The sequence below is a fragment of the Taudactylus pleione genome, unplaced genomic scaffold, assembly GCF_031769625.1.
Source record: "Taudactylus pleione unplaced genomic scaffold, aTauple2 ptg000333l, whole genome shotgun sequence".
Lineage (NCBI taxonomy): Eukaryota > Metazoa > Chordata > Amphibia > Anura > Myobatrachidae > Taudactylus > Taudactylus pleione.
In genome coordinates, this window is record NW_028284734.1 from 9,669,986 (window position 1) to 9,692,495 (window position 22,510).

The 22,510-nt window shown below is 45.2% G+C and overlaps 1 protein-coding gene across 2 annotated transcripts in view; it reads left to right on the forward strand.

Annotated features, from left to right (window-relative positions):
* ZFYVE16 (zinc finger FYVE-type containing 16) overlaps nucleotides 1-22,510 on the forward strand; it is a 117,148-nt gene that overhangs the window by 61,318 nt on the left and 33,320 nt on the right. For both annotated transcript variants that reach the window (XM_088443781.1, XM_088443782.1), the window contains 3 exons: nucleotides 6,305-6,456; nucleotides 6,816-7,059; nucleotides 22,364-22,486. In XM_088443781.1, the coding sequence (XP_088299907.1) occupies nucleotides 6,305-6,456; nucleotides 6,816-7,059; nucleotides 22,364-22,486 (519 nt within the window). The remainder of the gene's footprint in view (nucleotides 1-6,304; nucleotides 6,457-6,815; nucleotides 7,060-22,363; nucleotides 22,487-22,510) is intronic.

Below are 22,510 nucleotides of genomic sequence, written 5' to 3' on the forward strand. Positions count from 1 at the left end.
CATCCAGGGTACTGCTAGCAAGATCTATAGCTTGTAAACTACATGGCCAATAGAAGTTACTGAGCAGCATGCCAGTGCAATGAAGAGAAGAATGCGGGACTATTTACAGTTCCAAACGTTTACTACTTATCTAAAACAAAGTAATTGAAAACAGTAATTTACTAAATGACAGATTGTAAGTTTCTTGCAGTGATATTAGAGAATAATACGGTAAACTGTTATTTACTTATAATTTATAGTTGTTTTAGATTTTGTCATGTTCACTGGAATACAACATTTATATTCATATATGCAAACAAGTAGGGCTAAGCTGGAAACAAAACCATATTGGGCATTAAGTATTGATATCGTCTGAATTATATAGCTGTCAGTAATTGGGGGGTAGGGGTGGGCTGGTATTTGTTATTAGTCAATGTCTGGTTACAAGTAGATGTTGTTACAGACTTAATCAAAGTTGGGGGGGGGCGGGGGGCTTTAGGTTTATGGTTTAAACCTCTTCAGTGTAAATAGCTGCATTGTCTGCCAGCTACCCTGAGGATATTTTACTGAGTGTAAAATCGTGCAGATACCTGGCGTTATTTCATGCTACCCCTCCTGATCATTCATACAATGTAATACTGGAAGAGTAGTGCAGGTAAGTCTCTCCTACTATTGTAAGTCACCTACCACACATATAGGTGCATCTCACTGCTTATGGCGTGTAGAAGTGCAAGGTGAAAGATTGACAGGGAGCAGTTTCTATTGTACTGTAACATGTGGCTATTTATAGAATATATTGATGTATGTCAGAGGTTCCCAGACTCAACCATTAGAATCCATAGGTCACATGACTCCTTATGAAAGTGTTCTGTAATGTGATGGGTGAGGATAAAGCAGATCGCTACATACAGACTACCTGCTCTGTATCAAATTGAAACTTGTGTATTAGGAGAAATAACACACCTATGTTTTAAATGTGCTGCCAAGCTCCCTCCGGGGAGTAGGATGCAGGAAGCCCTGTGTGCAGACTGTGAGGTTGAGGCGCCCGTGCTATGCTCATCTATGGAAGTTCCGTCATAGGAGTTGTTACCGGTATGGGCAAATGTTATGGCTCAGTCCATTGCAGATCTGGCTAGGGAGCTACGAGAGGTCCGTGGCCAGGCTAATGTTAGTGCATCAGCCTCTATACCTATGCAGCAGGTTCCACCATCTCAGTTTCCTTCCCCTGAGTTAGCTAGCAGCCCAGTGAATAGAGAGATATCTATTAAGATGGATAGACTTTCCAGGGTCTGTTCTTCTTTAGAGGCAGTCTTGGGCTCGGTTGGTGCGAGTGCTTATAAGCGACAGCCTGCCCAGACACTGCAATTCTTGGGGGAAGGGGAGGATTTGGAAAAAAGGATTTTCTGCTGAGGATGGGGAGGTATTAGATCAGCAATGGATAGACCATTCTAATTGGGAAGACCGTTCTCCCGATAGTTTTGGTGTTACCAAGCTTATCCAGGCCACTCGCAAGACTTTGAAAATTGAAGACGAGGAGCCTTATGATGAAGCGGCTTCTGCAGCGTTATTTAAGAGAAGAAAAAACATGTTTTGAATTTTCCTTTTTTTATGCATTTTTCTGATGTGCTGGGGGAATCCTGGGCTAAGCTAGATAAACGTGTTAAGCTTTCAGCTGGATTTAGTTTACGTATCCATTTGATGAGAAAGATACTGCTCCATGGGAGATACCTCCAGCAGTGGATGCACAGAATGCCCATTTAGCAAAGACTACGGTTCTTCCAATGGCTACTGCAGCCACACTGAAGGATGCTACGTCGGACCGTAAGTGTGAGCATCTGCTCAAATCCTTGTTTTCTTTAACAGGTATTACCCTGCATCCGATTTTGGCCAGGGCCTGGGCTACCAAGGCCATAGAAGCCTGGTCAGAGCAATTAGCAGAAGCTACTCAGTCAGGTGCAGATTCTTCGGATATCCTTACCCTGGTGGACAACCTGAAACGGACTTCAATTTATGTGAGTCATGCGTCTTTAGACACTATTTCTCTTCTGGCAGGTATATCAACCTTATCTGTTTTGACCAGAAGAACGTTGTGGTTACGTTCTTTTCAAGCATATAGCGATTCCAAGAAAATTTTGGAGGGAGTTCCCTTTTAAGGTCAATCTGTTTGGTCCAGAGCTGGAACGAATTATTGCTCAGGCAACTGGCAGAAAAGCCAGTTTCTTCCAGTTCTTACTTCCCGCTCTAGGTTTTGTAGGTTTCGGCCCTTTCGGTGCTCTGGCAGGTTCCGGCCTCTGCCCACCAGAGGTACGACAGGTGGTCAGAGAGCGGGTCAGTTCAGAGGGCGTATGGCTATGTGGTCCCATCGCCTGGGCACCCGTAGGGGTGACAGATCCTTCCAATGACTCTAGTCAGGAGGATTTCCAGCCCATTGGTATAGGTGGCTGTCTTCTCTCTTTCAGGGAGGCCTGGTTTCGGTCAACCACAGACCTTTGGGTCAGAGGAGTCCTCTCCAGAGGTGTTGCATATTGTATCTGGATAGACCCTGTCCACATCGTTTATTTTTTGTAACCCCTCTTCCTCTGGATCAGCTCAGAAGTGGGGCATTAAGGGGGGGGGCAATTCTTTCCCTTTTAGATTCAGGGGTAGTGGTCCCTGTTCCGATACATCATCAGGGGCTAGGTTAATATTCAAACCTGTTTCTGGTATAAAAAAAAAAGAAAAGCCATATGGTTCTTTTCAACCATTTTGAATTTAAAAAGTCTCAACCTGCATGTAAGGGTGAGAAGGTTCAGGATGGCATCATTACTTTCAGTAATTGCCTCTATGAAAGTAGAATTTCTCACGTCCTTTGATAAAAAGGACGCGTATCTCCATGTACCTGTTTGGGAACGAGACCACGAACTGCTGCTGTTTGCAGTAGGCCCCTGGCACTTTCAGTTTCGGGCTCTGCCCTTTGGGCTTTCCTCCGCACCAAGGGTGTTTACAAAAATTATGGCACCTATGGTAGCTTTTCTGCATTGCTAGGGAATTACGATAATTCCCTATTTAGGCGACTTGCTTGTAAAGGCATCTTCAGAGAAACTCTTGAAGGATCACTTGCAGGTTGTCATGACAACTCTGGAACTTCACGATTGGGTTCTCAATCTACCCAAATCCAAATTGGTTCCAACACAGAAGTTGGTCTTTTTGGGCCTTCTGTTCCACATTCTGTCTCAGCAGGTTTTTTTTTCTCTGTCTGTCCGAGCACAAGATCAAGTTGTGGTGGTCCCTGGTGCAAATTCTTTTGTCTCTACACAGGGTGTCCGTGCTACGCTGCATGCAGCTATTGGGGAAGATGGTGGCCGCGTTCAAAGCTGTTCTGTTTGCACGCTTCCATTCCAGGCCCCTTCAGCATTTCATTCCTCAGCGCTGGAGGAGTTGGGATCTCTGTCTAGAGCGACAGCTGTTCAAGTGCACAAATCCCTGGATTGGTGGCCTTGCACTCGCCACCTGTCCAGAGATTGGCAATTCTCTCCCTGGAAATGGACGCTAGTAACTACAGACGCCAGTCTCCAGGGATGGGGTGCATTAGTTCTAGGGTCCCAGTTCCAGGGGGTTTGGTCTCTGGAAGAGAAGATGTTGTCAATCAATGAGCTAGAGCTGAGAGCAGTCTTTCGTGTTCTGGTTCAGGCACAAGATCTTCTTAGAGACAAACCCTTACACATACATTTGGACAATGCCACGGCGGTGGCATATATCAACAGACAGGGAGGAACCAGGAGTCCTTTGGCTATGGCAGAGACCACCCATATTATGATGTGGGCAGAGAAATTTGTTCCAGCCATAGCGGCCATTTTTATCCCAGGGGTGAACTGGGAAGCCGAATTTCTCAGTCGGCACAGGGTTCACCGAGGGGAATGGTCCCAGCATCAGGATATATTCAACATGATTGTGGAGGAATGGGGTCTGCCAGAGATAGATCTCATGGCTTCCAGGTTGAACAGGAAGCTTCCGAGGTTACGGGGCCGGTCCAGAGACCCAAAAGCAACTCTGGTGGATGCCCTAACAGCCAAGTGGTCTTCCACTTCAGGTGTCTTTTTCAGCCAATTCCCATGCTCCCGCATGTAATCAAGAGGATCAAGCAAGAAAAAGCCCTTGTCCTTCAAATAGCGCCAGACTGGCCATGGAGGTCGTGGCACTCGGATCTTCTGTCTATGATGGCCAACCAACCGTGGAGATTTCCACTAAAAGAAAATCTACTGTCACAAGGTCCATTCCTCCATCCCAATTTACCTCAATTTGCTTTAACGGCGTAGCACTTGAGACCAGTCTTTTGAGCTCCAAGGGATTTTCTTCAGCTGTTATCCAGACTGTTACAGGCTCGTAAGTCATCCACTTCTGTGATTTATTATAGTGTGTGGAAAGCTTATATCCAATGGTGTGAAACTGGGAAGGTTTCTGCTTCCCAGTTTTTTGCTTGCCATGTTTGCTTTCTTTTTACAAGGTGGATTGTTTAAAGGCCTTTGCCTATCTTCCTTGAGGGGTCAGGTGTCGGCATTGTCTATATTTTTTCAGAGACATCTGGCGTCCATACCAGACGTCGGAACTTTCATGCAAGCAGTATTGCATGTCCAGCCACCTTTTGTTTCACCAGTCCCGCCTTGGGACCTTAATTTATTTTTGGCTACTGTTCAGCGGGCTCCTTTTGAGCCACTTGAGAAGGTGGAATTAAGGTGGTTAACTTGGAAAGTAGCTCTTCTTTTGGCAATCGCCTCAGCTCGCAGAGTTTCGGAGTTGGTGGCTTTGTCAGCTAGCTTTCTCCTTTTGATTTTTCATAAGGACCGAGCGGTTCTCCGCACTCGGCCATCCTTTATTCCTATGGGGATTTCAAGATTTCACCTAAATCAGGAGATTGTGGTTCCAGTATTGCATCCACCTGATCCAGAGAGTCCTCTCCGGTTTCTGGATGTGGTACGAGCACTCAGAATATATGTGGATCGGACTTCTGCCTTGTGTAAGACAGCCTGTTAGTACTTTATGACATCCATAAAAAAGGCTGGCCAGCTTTTAAGCAGTCTATTGCTCGTTCGATTACTACCACTATCAAGCAGGCCTATATAACCATAGGCGAGTCTGTACATGATCCCATTCACGCACATTCGGCCTGTGAGTACTTCTTGGGCAGCTCCGTAGGGTGCCTCGATTGAGCAGTTGTGCAGGGCGGCCACCTGGTCCTCAGTGCACACATATACCAAATTTTATCGGTTCCACAAATTTGTTGCTAAAGATGTGAGTTTTGATCGCAAAGTTTTGCGTACAGCATTGCATGTGCATAATCCCCCTACCTCTTAAGGCTTGCTTGGGGAAGTCTCAGCGTCAGTGCTTCCCAGATTAGACTAAAAAGGAAACAAGATTCTGGGTTACTCACCGTAGATTCAATTCCTCTGAGTTCCCTCCCTGATGTGTGTGATGGGTTCTTATGTTCATCTCTTAATCTTTCACCTTTTGGCTTTGCTAGTCAGATAACTGGAGAGCTAGAGAAATGGGAGGGTATATAAGGGAGGGGCAGTTTCAGTCAGTCAATTATTTTTAGTGCCTACTCCTCGGCCCCTCCCTCATATCCCAGCGTCAGTGATTCCCAGATGGACTCAGAGGAATTGATTCTACGGTTAGTAACCCAGAGTTTTTTTTAGAATTGAGTTTTGCCACCTGGTAAATAAAAGCCGTTACACAAACTTCACTGGACTGTGACTTGGCGTGCATACTGAATATGGCGAATGTTTACCCCAGTCCTGTATTATAATCTATTATCATGAAAATAGTGGTAGAAAAACTATACCTCCACATTAATGAAGAATTCGCTAAACCGTTTTGGTTGGATCCATTAAAATCCGATGTCTGTAGATTAACTTTATTTGTTTGCTTACAAAAGTGGTATGGTTCAACATTTGAGGCAAAAAATGCTTTGGTACATTTTACCTTGATATACATGGATGTGAAGTAATAGAAGTCTATAGCATACTCCTTTCTCTAACATCCACTTGGGGAACACTGGAATGAAGTATAGAGTGCGGAAAACGCAACACTCTGAATCCAGGGAGCGGAGCATTAGTTGCGTACTTCTGCTGGACTGCCATATTGGCTATCTGTCTACTTGCTGCCAGATGAAAGCTGTAGCCTTGGATAACGGTGAAGCATCGACTTTGATAGATTATACTTGTGTATGTTGCATTTGTTAGTAATTATACCTTACCATTATTTCCTGTTACTTTGTGGCAATGTATTGCAAACTTTCTATGCAAAATTGAGTTCTCATGATCAAATTTTAATCTTTTTAATATTTAAGGAATTAATCCGAAAGAACAAAAGAGAGTGTGGTTTGCTGATGGCTTATTACCCAATGGAGAAGTTGCTGACACAAGTAAACTTGCTGCAGTCGGCAGGAAAGTTTCACAAGACTCCAGCCCAGCTACTCCAATAGCACCAGATACTGCCATGGTGAGAGACTGTGATAATATAAATATAATTTGTGTGTGTGTTTTTTTTTTTCTACATGTGATTTACTTATAATCGCTTTTGATTTTTTTTTGCTTTTTCAAATGTATATTTTTGATATTCATCTCTGCCATAGTGTGGGGTTTTTTTTTTGGGAAGAGGGGGGGGGGATGTATTCTCAGTTGGCTAAGATAAGTACATGCAGTGTGGTAGTAATGTAAACTGTTAAGTTCTTATTTATTCCCCCATCCCCATTTGCATAACCGAGACACAATATTTGGGTGTACAACAAAGCCTAGTTGGCTTTTGATCTGCAAGCAATCACAGTTTCTCATTAGTAAACATTGAATTTCCTTCTGCAGGCTGCTGGGCATTATCAAGATAACGCAAAGCAATCTGAGACAGCAGAAAAGTTGGATACTTCTCTAGAAGTGTTAAGTGTGCAGGCAGCTTCAGCTGAAGAAACACCTAGTGCATTCAAAGTGTCCTCTGCGGCCGACTACAAAATGCTGTGTGGGATTGACAAATGTGTGAGCCGAGAACGGAGTCTTATTCCAGATGATGAGGTTCTGCCTCCTCTCTTAATGACAACTGGGGAAAGTGGAGGTAATTGTCATAAATGTTACCTTATTTTGCAAAGATTCTGTGTTTGTATGATGTATGTTTTGTACAACATTACAGGGGTTATTATTTTCGGAAAGCTGCCAAGAAGCGGATTATGTTGGCCTGACCTAGCGTAAAAGGACATAGAATGGATGCTGAGGAGTGACACCAAAGTGCCGACTTTTCCTCAGTGACAAGAGCCGGGTGCTGCACTGTAGCATTAGGTGCAGCACTCTGCTTCTGACACAGTGAGGGAGCTGGCACTGCACACAGAGTGGTCCCCAGGGGCAATTGCACCTCCGGGTCCCCCGGAGTGACTAAAAAGGGGGTTTGGTCTGTGAGGCCATGCCCCCTGTCAGTGAGGCCACGCCCCTCTATTTCTGCTAAGTGTGCGCACTACAACCCTCCTCACACCGGGTGTCTTTGCGGGAAGGAACGCCAGTGCTGTCCAGGCAACCAGTAAGAAGTAAGATGATCACATGCATAATCACTTTACTTCTGGGTTTGGGACATGACCATGATACAGCTTCGTCGCAGTCATCAGGCAACTCGTGTGTCGAATGCTTGTTACCTGTAAATTATGTAATGTGTAGCCTATAAGCTACAAAGTCCAACTCCCATCTGCTTTTGCGATTGAAAAAGGGGGATCATAGCAAATATCTGCTATGGTCCCCTGTACATATGCGTCTATCATAGTGGTACTTAATATTTGAAGGTACTCTCTGAAAAACATTTTTTTTTTTTTTTTTTTGTAATAAATTTGCATTTACAGTCTAGTTTCCTCTTCCTCTGCTTTTGACCAATTGTTATGCTTCACATGGCAAAGCAGTGTTACTGTGATTTACATCCCGCTTGTTAAATAATTTCTCTGATGAGATAGGACTTATTGCCCTAAGCAATCATTTGAGTATTTAGGACTTTTTGTAAAACAAGATTTACTGGTTTTTTTTTTATTTTATTATTATTATTATTATTATTATTATAATAACCACTTTTTATAGTGTGAAATCTGATCTTTGGTTTTGTTGGTAAAATTGTAAAGAATAATTTTAGAGGGCATATATAATTCACTCCTTGGACCAGGACAAGCTAAAAATTGGCCATACACTAGAGATTTTTTCAGAAGATTTGACAAATTGAACAATTGCCTGTGCAATTCAACGATCTTAAAGTAGACTCCATACATTGAGAATTTTTTCATATTGCAGAATCAGTGAAAAGCTGCTACGTTGCGCATTTAACCACTCTAGTATTGGTTTTACACGCAAAGTTGTAGATTAAGCGGAACGATGGAACTTGGCACGAGGAAAGCTGCGGCTATCTCAGACTCGATCGTACACAGATGCACAAATGTCCCGAAGTACATTGATCTGCGTACATTGGCAATACAGTTTTGTCACTTCCAGTAGTTTTATTAGTGCGTGTAGGACACAAATTTTGAGCCACAAGCTGCTGTGCTGCATATCCACTCTGGACCTGACGATGCCAGAGCGACATTGTATGAGGACACATCTCTAATTAAAAAGCTTAGTGCTGGTTACCTCGTAATCAAACGAAAACTGACGTGGGGCTCCAAATGGCTTTAGACTTTACCGGCCCTCACCATGATTTCAACCACCCCTAGGCCAATTGTCATCAGGCATGGATTCACTAGAGCAGGGGGATGAAACATGCGACGCTCCAGCTGCTGTGGAACTAAACAGCCCAGCATGGCCTGCCACAGTTTTAGCATGCCCTAATAGCAAGACTGTGACCGGGCATGCTGGAATATGTAGTTCCAAAGCGGCTGTAGGGCAGCATGTTGAATATCCCTGCACTAGAAGGTTCAGGACTGCAAAAAAAAAAAGCCAATAGTGCTAGTGCTTTTTCTGCACCTGTGAGGATGAAATTCCTTTGTTGGCTTTTTTTCAATGTAGATGACTTCCAGACTGACCTTGCCAATCACAGTGCAACAAACTGATGACTTGTTTGGTTTCAGGGATGGCTATTTCCAAGTTTGGACCTTCTATACCAAACCTCCATATGAGGTTTATGTATAATTGCATTTATGAACCTGACAGTGACTTTCAATCAGACCATGTTGCTGGCTTTCAAATTGGTCTCTTCCAAGATCCAAGAGTGTTGGTATGGTCTATGTTATATTGTCTGCTGCCCCAATGACCTCCTGTACACTTCTATTTCTACCTTTTGCATTGCTGGCTTGCTCTTAGGATGCCATGACAAGGGGGATTTCGCTTGGGAGGAGATATGTCAAGCAGTGTAAAGAAGGGAGAAGTTGTCCATAGCAACCAAACAGCTTTGAGGTAGCACTTATTAGAGATAAGCAGTTCGTTTTTGTCTTGGATCATCCTGCTCCTTCCAAGTTTGGATCTCAGAATGAGGCAAATGTCATCTTTCAAGGACCTCTTCTCCTTTGGTCCACCTCTACACTCTTTACACTGCTTGATACATCTCCGCCTTGATCTCTTGCAGGTCCAGATGACAGTTCCAGTGTGGCCCTTGAGGTCATATATTTATTTTTTTTATACAAGGAATTGCCATGTTGGCACTAAGTACTATCAACTTCTTCCATGTAGGATCTGAGCTTGTTAAAGACTTTTTACATTTGTAAGGAAGAGAAGCTATTTCTGTCTTCTGTGGGGTGGTATATAACACTGTAATACCATATATGTCTAATTCTACTTTGTTCTCACAGAATAGGATTTCATAATTGTGTTCACCAAATTAGATCTTGCTTTGTTAGAAGTGAACGTGGACTGATGTGAATGATTAAATGTGTTTTTTACAAAGCACTGAATGATATGTCCTCACTATAGAGCTGTCAATAAATAGTAAATGGGACGTGTACAAAATGAACTGAACCTAATATCTACATTGTTTAGGATTTGTTCACACTGCAACGGTGAAAATATTTCCGATGTGAAAATAGTTACTTCTAATTGATTTCAGCATGGCAAGGACGAATATGACATTTAAAACTCTTAAGCTCGAAGATAAAGCCCATTTATGATGATGTAGGGGTATTTTGTTAAATACCAGGGAATTTCTTCTTTTGGGTCTATAGGGATCCACAGGGATACCATGGGGATATTATGGTTGGAAGACCAGGCACCAAACAGTTACAGCTTCTGCTCCCAGAATGCCGTGGGCCCTTCCCCATATATACGCCACCCCTAGCCATAGGGCTTCTGTCATTTGTTTGGTGGGCAGGATCAAGACGCACCTTTGTAACAGGGGACTGCTCTGGCTTTTATTTTGTTTTATTTTATTTTATTATGTTTGAGTCAGCAGTACTCAGCGTCTGTATTATGGCGCAGATAATGCGACTCCATCTAACTCCGCCGGGCCGCAACATCATTAATTGTGCTGGTGATTTTGGTGGGTTGTGGCTGAGCTTAGCTAGCAGCAATGCTGCGACCTGGACTGCACCGGATGTTCGGAGATGCCAGGTAAGGCGATTCCTCGCTTACGAGGAATCTCGCGCGGCACTCCTTGCTTTTGGTGTCAGACGCACCAGAAGCCGCTGCTGTCAGGGCCTGGGATTGTCCGCGTTCTCAATACACCAGCCGCGGCGTTATCGCCTGACACCGGGGATCAGCAGCAGACGCTTCTGCTGCCACGAGGCCAGTGTACCCGGCTAGTTATCGCAGCCTAGGGGAGGTAGGTTTTCCCCCGGCAGCTCCGACCCAAATGCAGCCCCAACAGATGGTTTTGCGCGTCTGGGTTGCTCTGCCTACCCTCCACGTGTATGAGATGCTCACGGTCCATGCTCAGTGCACCCTGTAGCTGTGGTCTCAGGGGGGTCTGGGTCAGTCTCCCTATATACCTTTCCCTTGGTTAAGGTATAGGGTGCTCTATGTCCTACCATTCCTTTGCGTTGCTATAGTTGAGTTAGAGCTAATTATAATTATATTACATATGCATTGTATGTGACTGTTTGCTAGCTGCTGACTGACACTTTTCTTTTATTTCTAAATCTGTCAATTATAACGGTCACTGTTTTCTCTCGATCCTTTTTGGGTGGAGGTTTCTTTGTGTATTTAACATTCAATTAAGATTTTGTGAAGGCTGTCACATAACATTGCAATTATTGCCTTTATTGACTGTCTAAAGATAAAGGGAAACATGAGGGGGAGCAGCCTGTGCTGGTTCCATGTAAGTCATGTACGGCTTAATTGTCCTCTCAGGACTTAAAGGATGGTTTGTGTGTTGTCCAGTGTTCGCGCCGAGCGAAAAAAATTGTGGGTCCCGGGGACCCCTCACTTTAAAAAATTGGAGTCCTTCACCACTTTTTCTGGGTCCCGTCACATATTATTGGGGTTGAGGACAGGCAGGAGTTGGAACAGCGCTGGGGGGGGTATGTAGCAGTTAGGGTAGAGGGGGTTGGGGTAAAGCTGGGGGTAAAGGCAGGGAGAAGTTGGGGTAGAGCTGCAGCTAGAGGGCAGGCAGGGCTGGGGCAGGGAGGGGTAAATGCACACAGTTGTTGAGACATTGCTGTGGGGCAAGGAGAAGGTTAGGGACAGGCAGTACTGGGTGTAGGGAGGAGGCAAAGGTAGATGGCAGCTAGGACAGTACCTGGGGGGGGCAAAGGGGGTTAGGGGAAGTGTCGGGTCAGGATAGCAGCTGGGACAGCACTGGGGGCTAGAGAGGGGGCAAGTGTAGATAGCAGCTTGGGCAGTATGGGAGGTAGAGGGGGGAAAGTTGTTAGCAGCTAGGGCAGTACTGGGGACAAGGAAGAGGTCAGGGGGCAGGCAATACTGGGGTTAGGGTGGGGTAAGGGTAGATAACTAGGGCAGTACTAGGGGGCAAGGAGGGGTTAGGGGAAGGTAATACTGGGGCATTACTTGGATTAGGGAGGGGTTAGCATTGCAGCTGGGGCAGAACTGAGGGTAGGGAGGGGGTAAGGATAGACAGCACATGGGGTACAATTGATACAGTTATCAGTCCTCCGAATGCACCCTCCTACTGCCCCTATGTAGGAATGGTACCTTAAGTAGCGGCTCTTGTGCAGTATCTTCTTATCCACAATGTCTGGCTGGGTGCAGCGACGGTTGATGCTAGATCCTATGTAACCGTGCAGCGATGTGGAGTGGTGTCTGCCGAGCGGTGATTGGCTGGAGGGGACGTCGCGCGGTGATTGGCTGGAGGGGACGTCGCGCGGTGATTGGCTGGAGGGGACGCCGCGCGGTGATTGGCTGGAGGGGACGCCGCGCGGTGCAGCGATATGGCGTGGTGTCTACCGCACGGAGATTGGCCGGAGGGGACGCCGCGCGGAGATTGGCCGGAGGGGACGCCGCGCGGAGATTGGCCGGAGGGGACGCCGCCATGCAGGGATTGGTCGGAGGGGACGCCGCCATGCAGGGATTGGCCGGAGGGGACGCCAGACATGAAGGGATTGGCAGGTGAGACGGCTGCAGCACACACAGCGCGTCCTGCGGGACCCGATCAGTTTTTAAAACTGGGTCCCCAGGTTGCTGTAGCGCGTAAAAACGCGCTATAGCGCATATTTTGCGAACCCTGGTTTATATAGCGTCCCCTCACCAATCCAGTTTACCTGTCACTGCACAAGAACCCTATTGGGTTTCCTCTTTGTCCCAGGTTATGCTGAAGGTTGTGGATCGACCTTTGATGGGGTGTCCACAGTGTACTATGGGCCTGATTCAGACCCACTCGCGAGCGGCTGTCCGCTCGCAAGTGGGTCGATGTTATGGACTGAGCATGCGCACGACGGAGGGAGCTCCGTCGTGCGTATGCGCCAGACGCGACGAGCGAAGGAAAGTCCTTCGCTCGTTGTGTCTGATCAAAGGGGGCGTGCTGTCGATGTTGATTGACAGCACGCCCCCTTTGGTAGGCGTGCCTCCCTGACGGGGGCGTTCCCACGGGAACGCCTCCCGTCAGAAGCCGGCCCACTGACATCGCTAGTGATGTCAGTGGGAGTGATTTTGGCTCTGATAGAGCCAAAATCACTCCGGAGCTTGCGGTTGAAAACCTCAACCGCAGGCTCCGGCTCGCAATTTCGATGGTCGCGATGGTCTCGACCATCGCGGCCATCAAAATGCACGCTCGTATAGCCTGTGGGTGGTGACCCACAGCTATACGAGCGTCCAGAAGGATGCTCCATTTTCATGGAGGCCGGCCCTCATTCAGAGCGTGTGCTCTGCTCAGAGCATACGGCTCTGAATGAGGGCCTATGTTTGCACCTCCTATGCATCCTTCATGGAAGGATGTTTATGGCCATTCTAGTCAGAGTATGGCACCATCTGTTGTTGATAACTTGCGCTTAGGTCACTACCGGTCTGTTATCTTTTTATCAGTCTGCCCAACATATGGATTCACACATCATCAGGGGAATCAGATGATGCACAGGGTTCCTCTCCAGGATATAGCTCTTGAAGGAGGTTCGTCCATTAACAGTGGATGTTCCTTCTTTGGTGAGGGTGGTTAAATCAGTCCTACATATTCAGGATGATGAACTGGGTCATAGTAAGAAGGCTCCAATGTTTAATCACCACTGGAAAGTGAGTTCCCTGTATCTGAACAGCTTACAGAGCTCATCGAGGAGGCATGGGGTAACCCTGATAAACTGTTTTATGTGAATAAAAAAATAACATCATTGTATCCGTTCCCACCTTCTGTATGTACTAAATGGGAAGTACCTCCTACTGTGGATGCTCAATGAACACTTTTAATCAGAAATGCTACATTGCCTATTCCATCAGCGTCTTCGCTGAAGGATTCCACAGATAAAAAGGTTGAAGCCTGTCTTAAAGCAATATTTTCGTTATCTGGAGCGGTTACTCGTCCAGCTATGGCTGGAGCCTGGGTAGCCAAAGCTGTTGAAGAATGGATAAGGGCATTGGAGGATTCACTACCAAATGCTACCAGAGAACAGATGATGAATATCCCTCACATACGGGAAGCAGCGTCCTATCTGGGAGGGGCTGCTGTGGATGCTGGAATTTTAGCTTCTAGGGCATCAGCAGCATCAATAGTGGCACGCAGGGCTCTTTGGTTAAGATCTTGGAAAGCTGATACAGGATCAAAGAGGGCACTGGAAGTCATACCTTTCTATGGAAAGATATTTTTTGGAGCAGAGTTGGATTATATAATTACTAAACTGGCCGCTTCAAAATCTGCAGGTCTGCCATCTACGTCAAAGACTAGATCTAGGCAGGTTTCTTTTCAGTCCTTCCGTCCTCAGGGACCGGCAAAGGAAGAGTCTTCCTCTAGGCCAACTAGTTTCCGCAAGTCTAAGCGACAAACTAAGAGGTCTGGCCCAGCGAGACGTCCAGCTAATAAACCAGACAACAAGCCCTTGGCCTGATTGAGCGGGCCTCCTCCTGGGGGATCCCAGAGTGGGATACAGACTTCTTCAGTTTGCGGATTATTGGTATCGGACAACTACAGTTACCTAGGTCTCTCAGGAGTATACCCTCACTTTCAGGAGACATCCCCACCAGAAGTTTTTTTGTACAAATCTTCCATCAGGAAGCCATGCACTCCCTGCTGCAGGCGGGGGTAATAATCCCAGTTCCTGTGTCCACAGGGAAGTGGTTATTATTCCAATCTATTTCTGGTTCAGAAACCGAATGGGCTTCTCGAACTATACTAAATCTAAAAACCCTCAACAGGTTTTGTATGGAAGCTCTCCGGTCAATTATTTTGGCAATGGAGCCGGGGGATTACATGGTTTCTCTGGACATTCAGGATGCATATCTGCATGTTCCTATTCTACCATCCCACCAACAATTCTTACCGTTCGCTGTCCTTTAGCAACTTTACCAATTTCAGGCTCTACCCTTTGGCCTATCTACGGCTCCCCGGGTATTTACCAAAATAATGGCAGTCATGACAGCCTATCTCAGGCGTCAGGGAGTCAGAATTCTGCCATATCTGGACGACCTTCTGATATTGGCACAGATTCTGGTTATGTTACAAAACCATCTTCAAATGACCATAACCTGCCTACAAAGGCATGGCTGGATAATCAATTGGAAGAAATCGTGTTTCAGCTCCCTGGTAAACAAATGGGGTCTACCAGAGAAAGATCTCATGGCGTCACACCACAACCACACGGTTTCCAGGTATGAGTCCAGGTCCAGAGACCCATCAGCAGCCTTCGTGGATGCACTGGCAGTAAGATGGGATTTCAAGTAGGTGTATCTCTTTCCTCTGATTTCTCTACTCCCAGGAGTTCTCAGAAAATTCAAGCAGGAATCTGTCCATAGATAGTCCATACCCTTTCCTGTATGGCAGGATCTGCTAACGCAGGGTCCTTGCCGACATCCAGACTTACCCCGTCTGGCTTTGACGGCGTGGCTCTTGAATGTTAGGATTTGCGGTTAGCAAATCATCTTGGTGGTAGTTCCCCAGTCTTAGTGTTACTGGGATACTGCATCATGTCCTGTGTTTTTTCTGACTTTTTGCAAGTAGCTGGAAATCCTGTCTTGTCTGTGTCCATTCATGGCCTGTCTGTGTGTTGTTTCATGTGTTCACTAATTAACTAGCTCTCTCTGCAGAGCTCAGGTGCACACATGCCTTTGATTAGGTAGTGCTCTCTCCAGGAATTGGTTCTGATTGGATCCTGCTTCCTTTAAGTTTCAGCCAGACTTTCACTTCACTGCCGGTTATATTGCCTGAAATCCGGAGAGTGTTTATGCTCAGAAGTCTGAATCCTTTGCCGGTCTTACCTTGTTTCACAGTTCCTGTATGCTATATTACTTATTTAGTTATTCTTCCAGTATCCTGCACCTGTCTGCCTGTTCAGGATTAGTCTGTGGAATATACCCTGCTGCTGCCTGTGGACTTTCATTCCAGAGTCCAGCCTAGCTGTGTCAGTCTGCTTCCAGCCTGTGTTCCTGTCGTGCCAGAGTTCATCTGTCTGCCATATTGCTCCAGACACACTTCAGCCTGCATCTCATCTCTGCTCTCAAGCTGCGTCTCGGCTGTCATAGCCACACTAAGTAGCATCTGTGCTACCACCAGTCTCCATACGGCTTCCCAGTCGCATCTAGCAGCCCCCGTGCTGCCAACATTCATCATACGGCTTACTAGCTGCTCCAGCCAGCGCCGCACCATCGCCACAACATTGGCACAGTTTCCGCACCATTGGCTCTCAAAGCCATTTCCAATCCCTAGGCTGTTTATTACGGCTATTGCCGCAACATTGGCACCTTCGCCGCAACATCAGCACTATAGCTGCACCACGGCCCGCAAGGCCGCACCTTGAACTTGTTGCTTCAGCCACTGGTCCTGCCACTTCATTTTTCATTGTCTGTCTAGTCTTAGCTTGTGTTTTGTCTGTCTAGTTCTTGTATGTATCTTGTCTGTCCAGTCCTTGTTTTGCTTTTCTGTCACTCTTGTCGTAGTCTATTCTTGTCTAGTCTTGTCTTGACATCCTGTAATCGACGGTAATCGAGTCCTGGTCATTCCTGCTGTGCTGCCTGCTTAGGTTGTCCTCTCGCTTCTTGCCTGACTACCCAGCTGCACCATTGTCCCTAGACATTCCTGAGACCTATCATCTGCCGCTGCTAGAGTATCCTATCAGTCACGACAGTCCCTGTACTCATCATTTGCAGCCTCACTCCAGCTAGTACCAGTACAGGAAGCACTGCCACTCCTCAGTAGTCCTGCAGTCTCTCATTGGTTGTGTAAGTCTCTACTGCTGGAGGCGTAAATCCAGGCGGCCACCTAAGTACCGGTGTGTAAATAAAGCACTAAGGGAACAGCGGGTGGCTGTTATTGGCAGAAGATCCTCTCCCTGGCTCTAGAGGTCTAACACATCCGTGCGAGTATCGTTACATTGAATCTTCCATCTTAAGAGCAAAAGGTTTTTCTAGTTCTGTAATTCAAACGATGACTAGGGCACATAAGCCTTCCTCTCCCCGCATCTATTACAGAGTTTGGTATTCTTTTGGTCAATGGTATTCCCATAGAAAATATGATCCTAAAATATTCAGGATTTCCAGGGTACTGGCTTTTCTTCAGGCAGGGTTAGACAAAGGTCCACTCCTGGCCACTTTGAGAGTGTACGGTCAGTCTGGTTTCAGAAGAAGATTGCTTTACTACCAGATTTTTTTCCAAGAAGTTTTGCAAATTCAGCCTCCTTTTGTTCCACCGTTAGAACCGTGGGTTTTGTCTTTAATTCTTAAGGGACTACAAACTTCCCCATTTGAACCTTTGGACCAGGGCCGGATTAAGGTCTCTGGGGGCCCCTATCAATAGAAGTTGAGTGTGTGTGTGTGTGTGTATATATATATATATAATTTATTACAGCAATCTTCCAAATTCCTGGCACTCGCTCCTGATGAGATGTCTCATGCACTGGTGCCCTCATAGGAGCAATACCAACTGGCGGCACTCAGCGTCTTCGTAGAAAAGTTATATTTTATTTGCGACATTCCATGTTTCCGTCTGTTATCAAGGATATCTTTTCTATGAAGACAATGAGTGCCGCCAATTGGTGTGTGTGTGTATATATATATATATATATATATATATATATACACACATACATTCAGGTCCATAAATATTGGGACATTGACAGAGTTTTCATATTTTGGCCTCTATTCACTACCACAATGGTTTTGAAATGAAACAAACAAGATGTGCTTTAACTGCAGACTTTCAGATTTAATTTGAGGGTAATTACATCCAAATGGTGAACGGTGTAGGAATTAAAAAGTGTGAGGCACATATTGAAACTGTTGTAAGGGGCCAAAAGTAATAGGACTATCAACTCAAAAGCTATTTCATGGACAGGTGTGGGCTATTCCCTCGTTATTTCATTATCAATTAAGCAGGTAAAAGGTCTAGAGTTGATTCTAGGTGTGACATTTGCATTTGGAATCAGTTGCTGTCAACTATCAATATGAGATCCAAAGAGATGTCACTATCAGTGAAGCAAGCCATCATTAGGCTGAAAAATCAAAACAAACCGATCAGAGAGATAGCAAAAACATTAGGTGTGGCCAAATCAACTGTTTGGAACATTCTTAAAAAGAAAGAAGGCATCGGAGAGCTCAGCAACACCAAAAGACCTGGAAGACCACGGTAAACAACTGTGGTGGATGACAAAAGAATTATTTCCCTGGTGAAGAAAAACCCCTTCACAACAGTTGGCCTAAACAAGAACACTCTCCAGGAGGTAGATGTATATGTGTCAAAGTCAACAATCAAGAGAAGACTTCACAAGAGTGAATATAGAGGGTTCACCACAAGATGCCAACCATTGGTGAGCCACAAAAACAGGAAGACCAGATTAGAGTTTGCCAAACAACATCTAAAAAAGCCATTACAGTTCTGGAACAACATCCTATGGACAGATGAGACAAAGATCAACTTGTACCAGAGTGATAGGAAGAGAAGAGTATGGAGAAGGAAAGGAACTGCTCATGATCCAAAACATACCACCTCATCAGTGAAGCATGGTGGTGGTAGTGTCATGGCGTGGGCATGTATGGCTGCCAATGGAACTGGTTCCCTTGTATTTATTGATGATGTGACTGCTGACAAAAGCAGCAGAATGAATTCTGAAGTGTTTTGGGCAATATTATATGCGCATATTCAGTCAAATGCTTCAGAACTCATTGGACGGCGCTTCACAGTGCAGATGGACAATGACCCGAAGCATACTGCAAAAGCAACCAAAGAGTTTTTTAAGGCTAAAAAGTGGAATGTTATGCAATGGCCAAGTCAATCCCCTGACCTGAATCCGATTGAGCATGCATTTCACTTGATGAAGACAAAACTGAAGGGAGAATGCCCAAGAACAAGCAGGAACTGAAGACATTTGCAGTAGAGGCCTGGCAGAGCATCACCAGGGATGAAACCCAGCCTCTGGTGATGTCTATGCGTTCCAGACTTCAGGCTGTAATTGCCTGCAAAGGATTTGCAACAAAGTATTAAAAAGTGAAAGTTAGATTTAGGATTGTTTAGTTTGTCCCGTTACTTTTGGCCCCTTAAAAAGTGGGAGGCACATATAGAAACCGTTGTAATTCCTACACCGTTCACCTGATTTGGATGTAATTACCCTCAAATTAAATCTGAAAGTCTGCAGTTAAATCACATCTTGTTTGTTTCATTTCAAAGCCATTGTGGTGGTGAATAGAGGCCAAAATATGAAAATTCTGTCAATGTCCCAATATTTATGGACCTGACTGTATGTATGTGTGTGTGTATATATATATATATATATATATATATATATATAATATATTGTGTGTATATAATACGTTACATACATATATATATATATATATATATATATATATATATATGATATATATATATATGATATATATCATAATGTATGAGGTAGCGGGGGAGAGGGGGCTCACAGAGCTCACCGGTGGACGCTGGCAGCCTTGCTGTGCTCTGCATCTGCTGGCTGGCTGTGAAGTCGGTGGATGCTGGAGGCGGAGCCATCAGTGGCACTGATGGCTCCAGGCTCTGAAAAGGCTTACGGAAGGAGCTGCTGCGGCAGCTCCCCCGTCGGCCATTTTTTTTTCTGTACAAGCTGCCCGATCGGAGCTTAAAGGTCCGATCGCAGCAGCGGAAGTCCACGGAGGGGGGGGTCAGTGATTGAAGGGCTGAGCAGCCGCCATCCACTAAAGGCACCAGCCCAGCGGGAACTGACCCCGGAGTCCTTGCTGAAGGCTGCTTAGTGAAGAAAAAAAAAAGTTCATTAAGATTATGTGGAACAGTGTGTGGGGGCCCCAGGACGACTTATAATCCGGCCCTGCTTTGGACTCTGCGGATTTGAAGTGGTTAACAGAATAGACCCTTTTTCTTCTTGTTATTTCTTCTGCTCGCAGAGTCTCTGATTTGGCAGTGCTCTCTTGTCGCTCCCCATTTTGGATTTTTACCAGGATAAAGCTGTTCTTCGTGCAAGGGAGGGTTACCTTCCTAAGGTAGTGTCCTGTTTTCATATGAATGAAGAAATTGTTTTTCCAACTTTTCAGGCTCTAGACCTTTCTGTAAGTGAAGCCTCCCTGGATGTAGTTCGTGCTCTCTCCGTATGTATGTGGAGCGTACAAACTCCGTTAGAAAATCAGATGCTCTTTTTGTATTATATGGTTGTGAGGAGACAAGGGAAAAGGACTTCTAGGACTTGCCTGCATGTTGAAAAGAGATAACCCCATGACCCATTTCTGTGTTGTTAAATTGAAACCCTCAGTCTGCATGTCTCATACAGGAAGCTTGTCAGCAGCAGACAGCAAGGGAGTGTTCCTGTTACAAAGCCCTCCTCCTTCCTCTCTGCAAAGACTGACACCTGAGCCCACCAATGAGTGAGAGAGAGGGAAGTAGGGTGGTGCAGCAAGGGGAATTGTGGGATAGTGTGTGAGTACAGTGTGACTCTGGAGGTTGGGGTGTTGTCCCCTCTCAGTGTCTTAAGATATATAGCAGCTCTGTGTGCCCTGTTTCAGCTGTCATTGCTAGGGAGGAGATATACAGCAGCTGGAAAGGGCTTTGCTGAACTCTGAGTGGACTGTAATGATATAACCCTGCTTACTGTTTGCTGGATTTCAGTGTCTCCATGAATAAAGTTAATCATTCCTTCATTATAACCTGCTCCACTGTGTGATCCCTGAACCCCAGGGTACCCAGGTCACCCTGTATACTCACAATGGTTTTCACAAATGAGGATTGCCAGCTAATAAATAGACTCTGGCGAGATGGCTACGCATGACTCTCTCTCAGGTGTACACACAGGCTGATCTCCCTGTCCTAAGCACGGTGACAGCACATTCTATTCGGTCTGTAGGGTCATCGTGGGCATTTAGTCGTGGTGCCTCCACTGAACAGTTGTGTAAGGCAGCCACGTGGTCTTCTGTCCACACTTTTCTTTGGTTTTATGCCTTTAATACTTTTGCCTCTCAGGATGCTTCCTTTGGGTGACGAGTTCTCCTTTCTGCTCAGGAGCGACTTCCACCCTAGGGAAACTGCTTTAGGACATCCCTATGGACCCCGAAGAAGAAAATCAGATTTATGGTAGACACCTAGATAACTCCTTTTCTTCGAGGTCCATAGGGTCCACAGGACACCCACCCTGACTCACCTGGCTTCACTGGGTTATATTTTTTTGGTCACAGATTCCCTCATCTTATGTAAGAGTGTCTCTGGTGTACGATTGTTTTTCCTTCTCTTTCCTTCTCCGTTGAGGCTTAACAACACTGAAGTCCTATGGCTAGGGGCGGGGTATATATGGGGAAGGACCCAGGACATTCTGGGAGTAGAAGCTTTAACTGTTTGGTGCCTGGTCTTCCAACCATAATATCCCTGTGGACACTATGGACCACGAAGGAAAGGAGTTATCTAGGTAAGTGTACCATAACTCTAATTTTCAGCATCTAGAGAATATATAGGTTAGAAAACCTGAACACAGGAATGCTGAGTCGTTGTAGGCCATGGAGTCATTGTAAGTCATGGAAAAATATGTCCATCATAGTCCTCTGGTTGATCGAAGAAAAATTCTTCTGCTCCCTTTACACATCAAACTCTGACTTATGAAGAACTTTGTAAAGAGGATGAACAAAGATGGAGAAGTTTCCATTTCTGAGTGATGCTAAAGTAAAGGAAGGGATCTTTGTTGGTCCGCAGATTTGTCTACTTCTTAAGGATGAAAACTTTGACAAAGTCCTTCAGGTTTATGAGAAAGCGGCTTGGGAAGTCTTTAAAGGTGTTGTGCCTGGCCTCTTGGGCAAGAGAAGAGCTGGAAACTATGTTGATATTGTGAACAACCTTCTAGAAAAGGATCATCAATTAGGCTGCAACATGTCACTCAAAATTCACTTTCTCGACTCTCATTTGGATCTTCACTGAGAACTGTAGTGCAGTGTGTGAGGAGCACGGTGAGCGATTCCACAAGACATTTCAGCAATGGTAGGAAGATACCTGGGTAGGTGGGAGGCTGCTAGGCTTGCCCCAGTAGAGAGGAGTACAAGCGACAAGCAAAGAGAAAGTGCTCTTATGATTAGGACACTATTTGAGATGCTACTTTCGGTTGCTGTATTTTTGTTTTGTGTTCTTATTTACGATAGATTGAATTGAGACAACTGTTATTTATGTTGTAGCAAGAAAATATCAGATTATTATTTTAAAATTGCTTTTCACTATGACTATGTTACTGAAGTACATATAGGGCAAGTATTGTGTATCAAAAACTAGAGCTAATAAAAACAATCTTAAGTCATACTTTACTAATTTGACGTCAAGATTAAATATGACTATTTTTAGAAAGGAAACATTAAAATTATTTCTTTGTTGTACAGTGAGTGTTTACTTGTAAAGATCATCTTTGTTGCAGATGCTGTGGTGGAAAACAGTCCTACACATGCAGGGGTTATGTTGCTGTTAGAGGAAGGTGGACCTAACCCATTAACGTTCATCTTAAATGCAAACCTGCTAGTCAATGTCAAGATGATAACTTGTAAGTAAGAATATAAAGAATTCT